Source organism: Cinclus cinclus, chromosome Z (genome assembly GCF_963662255.1).
Source record: "Cinclus cinclus chromosome Z, bCinCin1.1, whole genome shotgun sequence".
NCBI classification, from domain to species: Eukaryota; Metazoa; Chordata; class Aves; order Passeriformes; family Cinclidae; genus Cinclus; species Cinclus cinclus.
The window spans coordinates 52,293,717-52,310,150 of NC_085084.1; the positions used below are offsets into that span (position 1 = coordinate 52,293,717).

General features: G+C 34.7%; 1 protein-coding gene across 1 annotated transcript in view; it reads right to left on the reverse strand.

Moving 5' to 3' along the window:
- Positions 1-16,434, reverse strand: part of CNTLN (centlein) — a 138,028-nt gene that overhangs the window by 45,681 nt on the left and 75,913 nt on the right. The window contains 3 exon segments of the mRNA XM_062513945.1: positions 10,379-10,588; positions 14,279-14,337; positions 14,339-14,386. Of these exon segments, the coding sequence (XP_062369929.1) occupies positions 10,379-10,588; positions 14,279-14,337; positions 14,339-14,386 (317 nt within the window).

Genomic DNA, 16,434 nt, shown 5'->3' on the forward strand with positions numbered 1-16,434 from the left:
AAAACACAGGAAAATTCAATATTCACAGACATTGGAGGAATTCTGAAGAAAATAAGAGGAGATTGTGAACTATACACAGAAGTATCTATGAGAGTGGGCTGCAATAAAATGCATGCTAAGCTATATATAATGCCTTCTGATCAAAATTATGTTCACTGAAAATATGCTTTTATCCTCTTCAGAGTAACCACTCAAAATAGAAGCTGAGACTGTCAATCACCATATACTACCTGTAGTTTCAGTATTCCTCAATATAGGTTTTCCTAAAGTAACACTAGCAATTTATGTCTCCTACCACTTAGACTTCCTCTTATCTATCTTAGTCTTTTGGTGACGAAGATTGTAAAATTTTCAAGTAAGTGCAGCACCTGTAGGTTTTTAATTGAAATTACTTTTAATTATAATGCCTTTCCCTCATTTTTCTCATAGGAAAATTAGTTTTGTGGGTTTTTTCTTTTTTTTATTTCTGCCAAAGTTTAAAGTTTATATTGCAAACAACTCTTAGGAAAGTAAGTATTTTTCCTGTTTTGAAGCTAAACTTTAGCAAAATACCTCAGTTTGAGTACTTTATCAAGTTTTTGCCTAAAAAGAAAAAAAAATAAACTGTCTCTTCGCCCCCAATTAAAATGAAAAGCTTTTTCCTTAAAAAATGCCACATCTACCTCACCAAAAACATATTTCCTTATGCTCAGTCCTCCTGGTAAACATTTAAAAAATCATAATTTATCTTTTCTTTCGTGCATTTTCCTTTAGCAACTTACACACAACCTAAATCAAATAGCTTTAATCCTCTCTCAGCTCTTCAATCAGCAATATTTAAAGCGTTTTACAGGACTAACACAATACTAAATTCTATGTACATTACACACAAAAGCCAGTTTCCCTTCTCTGCATATCTTCTGCCTAAGACAAATGATCTTTAAATGCTCCTGCTGCACACAGTGGAATGGGCATTTCTTTTGGGTTACTCTCTTCATTTCAATACCGACTTTCCCTGTGTTGTGACTCTAAGTCTTCAGTGGTGTTGGCTTGTTCTTCTGCCTCAGAATTTATCTTTCTTATAGCCTGATATTTGAGTGCTATTATAGCACTCCTGCTCGGCTTCAGGTAGATCCTTAAAAAGAAGTGGTTTGACTTATCTTAAACTTATCATCCATGTTTACATCTCTTTTCTGCAGCACTAAACTCATTTTAGCATAAATTTTAAAAATACTGTTGCCCATCTGAGCTCTATGGTGTAAAAACACTTTATCCATGGTTGCTTCAGGTGAGCAAACAGTGTTACTGAAGCTGAGAATTTACCTTCCTCTTCATACTTCCCATTAATTAAGCTCATGCCATCAAACAGACAGGTTTTTTTTTTTACTTTTTCATGCATTCTACAGACAAAACATTTTTTTTTTATTCCTTTAACAAAGAATCTGCCCACAGCTAACCAAAAGCAGCTGACTTCTCTCTAATCCTTCCTTTTTAGATTAGTTGGTCAATATCACTCCAGTTGTCTGATTCCAACTGGCAATAGTCAATTACAGACACCTAAAAATTACAGATCTCATATCTGGTATGTTTCTATCTTTGCTGTTTTTCCAATCTTCCTTTGCTGGACTGAGGAATCGACAAAATTTCTTTTTCTTAGATATTTAAACTTGAGTTTCGTGTTAATCTGTTCTCTGAAAACCTCGCATTGTTCTCTGGAACAATGTATTTTCAAATCCTTCTCGTAAGTCTTCAAATGTTTTTAAAATTCATTTAATCTCCTTCTTGGAGTCTGTGTATAAGAACTACTCATATTATTCTAAGACCAGTCAAATTACGCCAATGGAAGAAAACTTATTCTCTCTGCTCCTCTGTACAGACTCCAATTTATACATTTGAGGGCTGTACTTTTTTAAAATGGCAATGGGAGTTCCTGCTCAGCATCACCTCCTAGGACTCTCATTTTTCTTTAGAGTCCTTGATTCCTGGGAGACAGCCATTCTGCCTCACTCAATGTGAAACTCAAGCAACGTATTGGTTTTCATTATGATGTAATGATTTACTAATTAAAACCACTGTGAGATCATAACAATCCATACTCTTCAATCAGACTCTGGAAGATGACTGAAAGCTTAAGAGTAGTTGTCAATGACTGAAGATATCCTATTGCACTGGCTTGGATTTTTTTATGTTGCCACTAATTTTTAAAAAATGATTGAAAGATTTTAGTTCCAAAACAAACAGCAAAAAGACGGTCATTGATTTCATAGTATATTCAGATAAAAGAGATATGTAAGGTGTAAACCATTATCCTGGTGAAAAAAATAATGTTATCATTCATGTGAGGGATCAACTGAAAAATTAATTTCATGGTACATGAGATTCTGAGCTAGTGAAGATGATTAAGTGGTACTTATGTGCACCAATTTAACTTTAAGGCATGAATTGAGACATTGAGTCTCCATTGTGTTCCATGTAGCAATGATTAGCTCAAATCCAAATACTACGCAAAACCAAGTACAGTGAAGACAATTTTTGAAATTTTATTTCACATTTACATTTCAATAAACAATGACTGTTGCACAGAGGCACACAACAAAAAAGAGTAAATGTGCTTATAAAACTTCTGATACTTTCAAGTCACAGAGCTATTTTTGTAATCCCATGACCCTACTCTTCCAAATTCTTAGAAAATGCCACTACTCAAATAAAGAACTGTCTTTTACCAATTCCCCTAGTCCATACATGTACCTTGCCAACCATCCTAAGCACTCTCCTCCACCAATCTTATGTTCTGTACCTTTACATTAAGAAAAAAATTATTTAACAGATAGCACAGGAGCAAAGGAAAGGAGAACTAACAGAAGAGTCCATTGGGAGAGAACAAGAGAATCAACTCGATTAATGTTCACAATACAAAATTATCCCACCAATTTCACATGAGCCTTGAAAACTTTTCCAAAGAACATAATTGGGAACATCTAGGCTGGGAAAGAGAGAAAAGAGTGACTGGTAGATAAAAATCTATCACATAAACCAGGGAAGGGAACTGAAACTTCCAAAGGAGAATATATGGCTGATGGAAACCCAAACCAGCTATTTCTTGCATGTCATTTCATAGTCTATTAGAATACTAAATCAAAGAATATTAACAAATATTTGCAGCTACATCCCCTGTTGTTACTCCTTCTCTGAAAGTTGAAAACATAAAGGAACCCCTCACTATAGAGAACTGTATGTAAGATCAGAGACAATAAGACTTAATTTTACCATTATAAGTAGTATGACTTGAAATTTCCTTGAACTCAGTGGAAGTAAACACAGGCATAAAGGGTTTAGTAAAATCACTTTCATAGTTAATAGCAGCAGTTGCTAACAATGAAAAATTCATGGACTGGTCTGGTGAACTACCTATGAGTACTGGTCCAATTGCCATCAAACTGGTTTTCTGTGACAATCTCTTAGAAAATCTCATCTGCCCAATTTGAAATGTAATCTCTTGGCAACATATGAATAATTATTCCCAAATCAATGGCCTTCTTTGTTTGAGATTTAAAATTGAATAAATATTCTCTGACAAAACCATGTATTACCCATAGAATTTTACACAGTAGAGAGGGTTAAAGAATCCAGTGTAGCTTTATGATTAACTTTACTTAATGAGCAGATCACAGTGAATTCAATAAAAACACTCCTGTGAATGCATGAGGACATCCTGTTATCATAGTACATGTTGAGTTTTCCTGGTCTCAAGCTATATCTTATTTGGGATTTTTTTTTACAGGAAAAAAATGCAAATTGAGTTCTGTTTGGGTTCATGGTATTTTTTCCCAGTTAGTTAAGGGCCACTGCAAAGGAAAGTTTGATCAAATAACAGGGAAGTGAATAAAAAACACTCATATCACATGAAATTAATAACATAAAAATTACAGGAAACCTCCTGGATTTTATTTCTACATATATACAAGTATGCCATATCATCTTAATGTCAGTTCCATTACTATATTAAGCTACTGGATATGGATATATTAGCTAGGCTTATAGATATGTGTACAACCACTATTTGTAACATTAAAATAACATGCTCATTCTTTTGATAGAGGTTCTTTCTTCTAATATAGAAGAATGCTGTTTAGTATTTCTACATGATACAGCAATATAAACTGTACTGATTGTAACTATATTCTTTGAACTCCATGTAGTTTTCACAATTTTTTACTCATAATATATTTTCTGGAATTTATCAACCTTTAAGTTATTTCATTTTGACTAGACTTATATAAGTCTAATGTAAGTCATAAAGAACATAAGTCTAGTAGTCCTAGTTCATGCCAATTGCTCTTTTTAATTTATGAATGAGACTAATTTCCTACATGCAATGTACTTTAAATGCTGTTCATCAATAATGCAACATGTCTATTGCTATTTTTCTTCAAAGATCAATATAAAATATAAATATATAAATACATAAAGTATTTAGCTTTGTTTCATAATGACAGCACATGATAAGTTTCATGATAAGTATATTTTACATATAGATCTGTTAATAAAACTGACTTTAGGATGCTGTAAGTATTTGTTGAAGCAAAATAAAATAAAATAAAAATAATTTAAATTTTTTTGTATAGAGGCATTTTAAAAGGTCAGTTACTTTCACATTTACCCTCGGCTACTCTTTATTTTATTTCCAAGGCAACTTAAGAAGCAATACTGAGTCAGTGGTCAGAGGCAGTATTACAGATTCCCCCATTTAGCAACCACACTGTTTGAACAAATGTATTTGACTAGCTGAATGTTTCATTCCAGGTTGGAATTTTGGAATAAGACTTGAAAAAGGTGAATTCTAGCCTCAGAGGTCAAAGAGCATTTTTTGTCTCTGTTCACAGCTTTTGTAAGTCTGACTTCATTTTTGATTCATTAGGTTCAGCAAAGCTTTAATAAAGCTACAACAAAGCAGAACCTATTCCTCTCAATATTGCCAATTCCAAGCCTTCAAAAATTACAAGTAGGTTCCAGAAATTAAATTTAAAAACCCCTGAGGTTTGAAGTACATTGCAGACAAGTTTTTCTGCCTACAGATAATGCTTCTGGCTCAGGCCTGGAACAACACTGTGAGTCTTTCTCTCAAGAACACATAGTCTGGGTAGTGTGTTTTGAACTTTTACGTATATATTGTGCTCGCAAAGAGCATACAAAGACACATATAAACAAGGGTAAAAGCAGTGTGATGTCAGAAGTAAAAACCATAATTTCTCAATCTAATTTTGAGAAAGCAATAGTCTCATGCTGATACATAGTCTAGTAGAGGTATTGGATACACCTCTGCTGTCTTAGATTGCATTTGCAAAAACTAGAAAGGTCAGCATTATATCCTGGTGTATTGTAGGTTTATCCCTTCTGGTTTACCTTTCAGCTTCTGTTGCATTTTAAGAAAAAGCAGGACAGAAAATGTGCTGGTCTGATTTTTAAATGTTTTTGAGAAACCTTGTTTACTTCTTTTGGTGTACTGGGCCCAAAGATTACAGTTCCCATAAATTAACCTAAAGTATTCTCATTAAAAGTTGTTAGGACAAGATTATCCATATGCTTCTAAAGAAGGAGAGAAAAATAATGATTCCTCTCATTTTTTGGGAACAGACTTTACCTAAACAACTTCACAGAATTCTTTGGTTGTTCCACTATAATCTGTGCTGGAGGTGAACAGAAATGATTTTGCATCAAGTTTGTCAGAAGTGCTAAATATGATGTATACAGGGGTTTAATTTTTAAGATAGATACAAGTAAGAGGTTCTAGGCTTAACTGTGCCCTGAAAAAATGATAAGGGACATTGTTTAACAGAGCCAAAACAATCTGAATTATTATAAAATTGTTTTTTACCTATTAAAAATGTGGTCATTATCAGCATCTCTGCTTTAACTTTCTTTTACTATTTATATATATGAAAATTAGAATTCCTGCATATGCTACTGATGCAAACTTTATGCAAATTTTATTTGTATAAATTACTATTTATGCTTAACTTAAAGTCTCCCAAATTTCAATAACTCTAAAACTTTTAATATTTTTTTTCATTCAGATCTTCTGTACATATCATTAAAACTGTCTTTTGTATTAACATAACGAGAAATATCTTTTCATGTTACCAAAGAAAGAAGAAAATCCAACACTCAGCTTAGAAGAGGTGACACTAAACATAGAATCTCCTTCATGAACTCAATAAAAATACATAAATGCTCTGGAGTACATCCATGCAAGAGATTTCAAACACATAAACCCAGGACATTTACAAAAGTGTTTTGACAGAAACTAACTGGATGGGTTTGCAACCACTTTTAACTGGAAAACATTTATCTAGAAAGCCCACAAAATTTGTCAAAGTAATTACACATTTGCTGGAATGAACAAAACATGAGGAAATTTCAAAAGCAGTTTTAGCTACTGCAGGATAATTACAAATAGCATTCCGTTTATAATTTTAATTTTATTCCTAAAATTTACTTTAAAGAAATCACAGATATACTCAAGTTGTTACATATTGTGTATATAGATAGTCTATATAGATGTGTATATCTATATACATGTAGTGCATGAATTGTATATTATATATTGTATATATATAATTCATAATTGTTGTATTAATTGTGACAATACATCTTTAAGGAGTGAAAAATCCTTCACGAAAACCAGAGTTTGAGATGTCTGCATAAAATAATAGTTCAGTCAATAATTTCCAATGCATCTAAATTTATCATCAGTTTCTTCTCTGTTTCAATGCAACTGAAATATACTAAATTAGCTGATTTACTTATATTTGGGTACCATAAGAGGAGTGAACCTGTGATGCTGGTTTTGCAGATGCAACACCAAATTCTGTCCTTTGATATACTGAGCAATAAAAAATAATGAAGAGAATATGCAAAGAAAGCCAAAACCTTTAAAGAATAAAAAGCTTTGTTTAGCACTTTACTTCTCTGCTTTTCATGCTCACACCTTTCTATGCTTGAGATAATCTACTAGATAAACAAACTATGAGCTCAGGGAGAAAGAGTTCCCTTAAAATTCAAAGAAAAGTGAAAATCAAATAGCTAACATAAAGTTTGGAGGTATATTTAAAATGCTGTCAGAAAAAAAAGCATAGTCTGGGTCAGATTTGAAATATGCTTCTTAAAAAAATTAAAAGCTCTGTCCAAATTCAGCAAAAGCGTAGTGATATATCTGCAGGAAGACATCTGAAAAATACTTTACTTAAGCCCTCACATTATCTTCTTCAAAGAATGTGTCAGCATTTGACCAGTTAAGATTCAAGTTTCCTGCTGAAGTAGACTCACACAGACACTTTGCAATTGCCCACATTTTTCTGTAAAGAAACGCAGCTTCCCTGTGATATCACCTGAGAAGCACTGGAGAACTGGAGATGCAAAAGTATGGCACATTTGAGCAGTGGACCTTTGAACAGCCTTGACATGAGTAAGAGAAGCACTAGTAACTTAAAATGCTTATTATTTTAATTTCTTATTCAATATACTTTGTATTTTTGCCACAAGAATGACACGGCACAAAACTAATTATTATTACTGTGTTGTATGCAATAAATACACTCCTCTTACAAACACTCAATGATAGAAATGAGTAGAGGGGAAGACTAAACCTTAGAAAAAGGATCCTGAATTTTTTCAACAATTTCTTTCAAATGCTTTTCTTAGAAACTAAGAAAACACTAAATACCATTGCTCCCACATTATCTGCTCCAGCTGTGATTTCTACACACTAATAACAAATGTAACTACTGTACTTCTGTACAGATGGTCTTGACTCAGTGCTAATGTGAATCCTTAGAGAATGTAAGTGTTGATTCTCACATGTGCAGTCACTTCACAGTCATTTTTAAAAAATATGCTAAGAATTACTTTTGCAGAAATGGAATAAAGCCAGATATTTACATTACTGCAAAGTATTTACAAGACCAAACAAAACCAGAACTTAAATCCAGAATTCTGATCTCTTAAGAGCAGACAAATATACACCTACATATATGTCTGTCAGGATTTTCAAGAAAAATACACAAAACCATGCATGTATATATTCTGAAAATCAACAGATGCTAGACAGTCCTTAGGTTGCATGAACTGCAAAATCTGTCTCAAAATGAACATCTGGAACATTTAAATCTTAAATCTAGAGTCGGTCTTCTAGAGACCATGGGGACTATAACGAAGACGTTACTGCACAAACATCTGTCCTTGTCTGCTAAAGGATTTATCTTCTTAGATAAATTCAGGCAAAATGGCATCTTGTCCAAGCCATGATGTTAATGTTCACAGTTGCTACACTGCTAAACTAACCTTAGCCTAGGACTAAAAGTTCACTATTAATGTAAGTTTACATTGTGTTTATGGCAGTTAACCATAGATGCTTATTTCTGGATATTAGTAATTCTGAAATTGTGGCACTCATGAAGTACTGAAGATTTTCTCCAAATACAGATTGAATTTGTCAATCTTTTATTTTTTCATGGTTTAACTTCTTGGTTTTTTACCTTTTACCTCTCAAGAAAAATATAAAATCTGAAGTAAAAAAGTATCAACAAAAAAAACTTTAAAAACATAATTTCCCTTGCAGTATCTTAAAATTTCACTTCTAGATAGTATTTCTTAAAAAAACACAAAAAAACCAAAAGAAACCCATACAGGTCCCCCACGCAAATGTGTGCTTTAGAACCAGCCTGAATCAGCCTGCTTTTAGAACCTGCCTGAATCGGGGTTCTCTCTCTACAACATGAGTGTACCCTGCAGTGACTGTGTAGGTTCTTTACCTCCTTAATTTTCACTTGGCAAGTAGCCCAAGCCTCCGCTTTAAATTTCCCACTTGGTAGCACTAGTATGGCACCTGAAGAGTAATTAGTTGTAAGAAAGGGAATTTGAATCGTTTGCTGAGAAGGAAAAAAATGTGCATGCCTAATAAAGATTTTTTTCCTTGAGTACCCGAAACACCCTTTATTTATTTTTGCTTAGAATGCACCACTCTTTAAATAGAACAGTGACCATTTTTTAAAAACCTTCCAGAAGAACTGAGTGATAGAAAACCAGTTTGGTTTTAAAATTAATTTTTAATTTTTGTCAGTGTTTTCCATTACAGCAGTTCTTACCCTTGCTTTTTTTCCTGTTTTTTTTTTTTTTTTTTTTACTCAATCCTTGATAACGACATTTCTATCTTATTTCTCATATAGCTCTTCTATGGACACCTAAGAAGTAGTCCACTAAGAAGGCAAATCATGAAGATGTGTGAGAAATCAGAACATTTTAGCTAAATTACACATATAGTTCCCTGTGAAGTTTATACTGTCCATGAAACTTTATATTATGATACTGTTAGCAAGATAGGCAGATCTTCATTGGTTCCAATGACCTTGGAAACTCTTTTTAAACAATTCATTACACATATATAGTTATGCAAAATGAGTAACAGAAATGAAGTTTTCCCTCCTCTAGAAATTAGCAGTTCCCTAGTCCTAAGAAAGTGAAAAGTGCTGCTCCTGATACTGCTTCTGCCTTCTGTGCAAAGACAAAAACACAGAGAAGTTTGAGGGGGAGGGGATTTGATTTCTTTTTTAATGTCTGCCTCCTTCCAGCAAGTCCATCTGTTGTAGCACCATAATTCTGGAAGCAGGATGTGTGTGTGACCAACAGGAGACAATTACTGCATAAGTGTTTGTTGATTCAGCTCTATAAAGGGCAGGCCAATCACTACAGTATGAACAGAAAAGAATTCCAGCTGAGGAGCTGCATATAGATTAACACAAAATACATATATATATGAGAATGGGGAAAACCAGAAAGGAATAATAGCATGGAAAAGGATTAAGTAGGAATGAAGACTGAAGCAGAGAAGAAAGTTTGTGTCCTTGGGCTGTTAACTAAATACTTTACTAGTATCTATTTCAATAAACTTTGTTCTTTGGCTTTTCACCTTAACAGAGAAAGATGGGATTAAATAGATACAGAACTGGTCTGAGTGACCTTTGGAAGAAAACCTGGAGTAAGGAAAGAGTCTCTACTCTTCACACAGGAACAGGTAGTAGTTCTAGACTGACCAGATTCTCAGGAAGGTGTGCAGATCACAGGCTAAAAGTGAAACTTACGTCACTCATTTGAATACATGTAAAATATTAGCATGAAGACCACCTTATTTTCAAAAGGATAAATGAATTGCATTGACACACTAGCCCCAATATTATTTGTGCGTAAGAACTGGCAAGAATCTGATAACAGATTATTTCATAATTTTGACTATAATAAATTAAAATACAAAAATCAATGTTGTCAAAATTTCACAGAATTGCAGTAGAATTAAGGTGAACATTGCAAGACACTATAATGAAAAGTACTTTACCTCTATCTTCAAGTTTATTAACTCGAAGTCTCTGATAAGCCAAATGTAGCTGACTTGTTAATTTTTCATTGATTTCTTTAACATTTTTAATGGAAGTCACTGCTGTCCTTTTTTTCCACTCTGCAGCTAGCTGCTTTTGTAGTGACTTAATTTTTTCCTGCAGTAGGGTAACAGAGTAGCCCAGTTTCTGGAAAGTGATATTTCTCCCTTTTGCTCTGTTCACTGACCATAAAATGGCATGTGACTAAATGGACAAAATTATCTTCAGTAACAAGATTTATGATTTTGTTTTGGGTCTTAAAAACACTCTTGCAATCTCTAAAATATTTCTAAGTAAACTGGTAAATTAACAGCTGACCTATAAAAACATAAAACATATAAACAATCAAAACAATCAACCTATAAACACTCTATGTTGTGCTTTTTCTGAAGCGCCTACAATGCAAAATCAACAAGGACTTACAGGGAAGTTACATGTGTCTTGAATTTCTGATCAGGATTATCAAAAAATAAAGGCTTCAGTGTCTTGCTACCAGGCTGGGGTTTCTTAAGGTCTAAACCAAAATATATTTAATTTGTTTCAATGGCTATGTTGGCTAAAAGAGTCAAACATGAACGAAAGGTAATGAAAAACCTCCTATCAGCAGTCAGCAGATTCCCTAGGTGGGACTTAGTAAAAACTTATTTTAACAGAGTGAAAAGATGCTGTTTGCCAGTCATTTATTATGTCAGAATTTATGATTAAATATTTGAAAATACACATACAAATTCAAACAAGCATATCTTGCAACAGCGTATCAGTGGGTTTGTGTACTAACTTACTGGGTACTAAATGCTCAGGATATATTTAACCCTTTTTATCAGGAATACTGCAACATTTCTCTTTTTTTTTTTTAAGCCTTCAGGTTGCAATTTCTATGTCATACAACGCAACATATTTCTGGGAATATTAATATCTGTTAAATTTAAAAGAGTAAAGAGCAACATTTTCTCTACTAACTGCACTGAACAAACTACTGACACTGCAGGATAACTTAGCCATGAATTCTAGATTAGTACAATCACTATACAATTTGAAAGACCAAGAGCTGAGCTCTCGGCAGATGACAAGTAAACAATCCATGCCTGCAGCAAAAAGATGGAGATCTCCATTGTAGGCCAATAAATGTAAGAGTTCCACTGTAAGAGAATTCCAGTAACTCTGCTGATACTGCACAGGGTATTATATATTTCTGCCATGTGGGGAAAAACTGACCAAGTCCTTGTATCATACATGGTCTCATCTCCAACCCCTTGCACAGCTCAAGACTTCAGAGATTTCTTTAGCCTCTCTTTGTAGGACAATACCATGACCAAGCTGTAGGGTCCTTAAATCCTCTGGATGAATTCAAGAATTGTGTTAAAATTGGTGTTCCCAGCTGTTAATGCTAAACGCTTGTGCAATACTTTCTTCCACACTCATAAATCATGTTTTCAAATCCTTTTCCTGCAATAGGGAGTTCTGTTGGAGTATATTTAACTGCTTAGGGCTCACCAGACACTTCTTGAGTTTGCTTCAGTTCCACCAGCCTTTTACAAATGTCTATCAGAATGTATCTACCTTCACAAGTAGGAACAGAGAGTAAATATAATACAGACCCTACTTTGGAGTGGCTGTGCTATACTACCAATCAAGAGAGGACAGAGTCTCCTGGATTCCATGCCTTGTATGTCCTCATTCAGGAGTAGAAGGAGATTAACAGGAGTAAGCACACTTTTCAGATTTTCATACATATCATGTGCCCCTACTCATACTATGTATTGTTACCAACAAATTAATGGACAAGAATTTTCCTTTTTTTACAGTTTATTTGACAAAAAAGTATTGATGAAATAACACAATTACGCATATATCACAAGACCAGGGTTTGCATTTGTCTTAAAAGTTTGGAAACTAAGAAAATGTTGGGGTTTTTTTCCAAACTGTTATATCACCATTCCAAATACTGAATTTCAAACTAGTTATCTAAAAGCAGCAAGTTGTTCTGTGTTTCAGTATTCTGATTCTTGAACTAAGAAATAATAATATCTGCCTATGTTTAAAATTCCATGAAGTGATTTATTTGGACTAACACAGGAGGGAAAATCTATTAGACACTGTTAAAAAGTCCAAGAATGAGTCATCTGTTACAGATTGTATGGAGCGTCTAAAGACCTGGGACACAACCAGCTGGCTCTCTTCTGTGAGAAAACAGCATATAGATGTTAGCAATAAGACAACCAGTTAAAACTCCCGACAATTAATGTAAATAGGCTAAGATGATGCTAAAAGCATACTTTCCTCAAGACAGAATCTTCTGGACACAGAGACAGTCAAACGTATCTTTCTAAGATTGAGCAGATTGTCCAGCACACAACAAACTGACAGACATTAATGCTTGTTTAGTCAGCACACCATTTGGCTATAAGGGAGGAAGAGAGGGGTGTTGATGTCTTTCTGTTAAGGGTTTCATCAGGCTGTTCTGTATGGTGCTTCTGACTGAAAGTTTAATGGGATGTCTGTGCCATTCTTTGTCTGGACTGGTGAGACAGCACCACTAGCATAGAGCAGCTTTACATTTTAAAATCACCTTTTACACTTCTGTCCAAATACTTTTACAGACATATTTGGTTTGTACAGCCAGGTTTTGATAGTGGGGGAGATACAGGGCTGGCTTCCCAGAAGCTTCTTCCATGGCCAGAGAAGTCAATACCAGCCAGCTCAGACAGACTCACCATTAACCAAGACTGGATCAATTAGAATCACTAACATCTCTGTGATAATTTAATTAAGAAGGGAAAAAGTTATTATGCAGATAATTGTGGTCAGATAAGAGCAGAAAGAGAATATGTGAGAGGAACAACTCTGCAGACTCCAAGGTCAGTGCAGAAGGAGGGACAGGAGATGCCCCTGTAGCCTGTGGTGCAGACCATGGTGAAGCAGCTGCAGCCCATGGAGGATCACAGGGATGCAGAGATCCACCTGAAGCCTGTGGAGGAGACCCACAGCTGAGCAGGTGGATGCCTGGCAGAGGCTGTAACCCCTGGGAGGCCTGTGCTGGAGCAGGCTCCTGGCAGGGACCTGCAGACCTGGAGAGAAAGGAGCCCACACCAGAGCAGATTTCCTGGTAGGACTTGTGATCCCATGGGGGCCCGTGCTGGAGCAGCCTGTTCTTGAAGGACTGCACCCTGTGGAAGAGTGACCCACATTGCAGCAGTTGGTGCAGGACTGCTGCCCATGGGATGGACTCACATTGGAGAAGTTCATGGAGAACTGTCTCCCATGGGAGGGACCCCATGGAGCAGGGGAAGGACTCCCCTTCCTGAGCAGTGAGAGAAACAACATGTGATGAACAGACCATAACCCCCATTCCCTGTCTCCATGTGCTGCCAGGGGGAAGGAGGTAGAGCTGCAAAGGAGGGAGGAGTGGAGGAGGCTGTTTTTAAGGACTTCTTTTATTTCTCATTATCCTCCTCTTATTTTCTTAGTAAAAAAATTACATTCACATGTCTAAGCCAAGTTTGTTTTACCCATGGCAGTATTTGATGCATAATCTTTCTATGTCTCTATCTCAGCCCACAAACCCTTTGTTAAATTTTCTCTCCCCTGTCCAGCTGCAGAGGGGAGTGAACAAGAGGCTTTGGTGGGTGCTTGGCATTAGCCAGGGTCAACCCGTAACAGCAGACTTACTGTTCAGAAAACATTCTAAAATATAAGACCACCTGCCAAATATCTGGAAACAGGCTTTCTGTTCTATATTGAGAGTCAAATTAATTAAGAGGGAACAGCAATGCTAATACTAAATTCCAAAACTCTACTCAGGAGAAAAACACTAGCGCTATTATATAACTTTTGATTATATTGTTCTTTTTGGACTTCTAAATGAACCATACTGCAGGGTTTTTGTTCTTCTTGTGTGCTTCTGTCTGGCATTGGATCAATGTTTTGCACTGTTCACAATCACTGTTTCCTAACTTTCAGAAGTTGGTATTTCAGAGTCACTAAACCAGCACATGCAGGAAAACAAACGAAATAAAAAATAAACAAAAACAAAATTAAGCTAAATATTAAATTTTCCAGAGACAATGAATAAGCACACAGAACTAAACTCATGCAAGAAGAGAAACTAATATAAAATACAAACAGTAAGTTGACTTATTCAATACCATTTTCAAATACAATAAAACAAAAATCTATCTCTGAAATTATTTTATCAAGTTCTACTCTGTCAAATGCAATCTCACTCGATAATGAAGAGGCCTGAGATTCAGCGGCTTCTTAAAAAAGAACATTTGAGGCAATCCACAGAAGTGAAATATATGAAAAAATACTTGATTGTACTTCTAGTTTGTAAATGGCTCATAAACTACTAAATTTCCACTTTCCTTCATTTTCACATTTTATAATATAACAATTTAATGCACAATATTTAATAACATTTTGTTTCAATTGAATTTTATTTGTAATGTTGACTGAGACAAAATCAGAAACCACACTTCAGTGAAAGCTCTATTTAGAACCTACCCTTTCGAAAGCTCTTAAGTCCTGTAAACCTAGTCCTTTCACTGAGATTCCTGCCATGCAGAGAAACTGGACCTGAAACTTTAAATCTTACAACTTTTCCTTAGAATTGCACTCAATATGCTCCTAATTTCCAGTTTTTCACTGCCTTACCCCACATTATAATTTGCTTTCTTATATTCAGGCAAGTCTACTTTAAAACATGAAATCTTATATTTTTTTATAACATCAGCGGCTATTTATTATCATTTGTGTAAGCAGATTTGTGAAGGAATCCCTTGACAGAAAGCTAGTTTGATTTTTTACTTTTTAAACCAAGGTATTTAAAAGAGCATAACTGAGTCCAAATTAAGTTACACCATCATAAAAATCAATGGTTTAGAGATGCAGTTTACTTAACCAGAGAAAAGGCCTCAAACTGAAGAGTTCACACATAAACATGTTTATACTTTTCAAAACCTGTCCTGACACATTGGTATGTCTTGCTGACTGATGAGAACAGAAATCAATGCAATGGTTTAAAGTGGCTGTTGTATAGCCACAGAGATATTTCTATCTACATACACATTTCCCTCCCCTGCTTTAAGGAATGTTCTATTTAGAAAATGGAAGGTTTGAATTTAGAAACCCAGAGCCAGACACTAGTGATAAAGAAAGGTATTTATTAATAAGAAGAGGAAAACAAATTAAGATACTTCTCTAACTTGTTGAGAATGACACCTTTAAATTTCACTTTCAAAAATGTTCACTGTTCTGACAAGAATTCCTTAATCCAACATTTTTACAATTATTAAAGCAGTATTTAGCCACAAGTGAAGCTATGCAATTACATTTAATTTCAAACTTAAAGTGGAATGACAATGTGCTTGCTCAATTTTTTTTCTTAAAGAGAACATAGCAAATAATTACTCACGCATTACAAAATGCAATTGTGCAAACATGTATGTTTTCTATTAAAATCAGATCTACAATATTTAATTATACAAAAACCCAAACAAGCCTTACATTAATGATAACAAATGACAAATGACATGGTTCTTAATTTGTTTTTTATGTGTTCAAGAAGCCCCTAGTAGAAAGGCTCCATTTGCCTCTATTGATTTGCTCCATATGAAACACAGAGCCAGTATAAAGCCTATGAAGACAATTCTATTTTCTTTGCTCTTTTCCCCCATTTCCTGTATTTTGGATACATACAGGCCTGAGAAATTTCTTTGCTTGTCTCTTAGAACAAAGTTGTGAAAGACAAGGTGTGATAACCATTTACCTAGTGGCTAACTGCTGCCTCCTCAAGTATATAGGAACACAATAACGAGAAGCAAAATTCTCATTGTTTATATGATACTTGCCAGTGGAATTTTCTGAGAGCCTTTTGATTCAAGACTGGGATTGTATATGGTAGCCATCACCTTTAAAGGACTGATTTTTAAGCATCATTCAATTAAAGTTAGTACAATGACTGCATAAAACATACATGAAATAATTAGTGTGGATGGTTCTTAATTTAAAGGATGTTAAACAGCTTGTA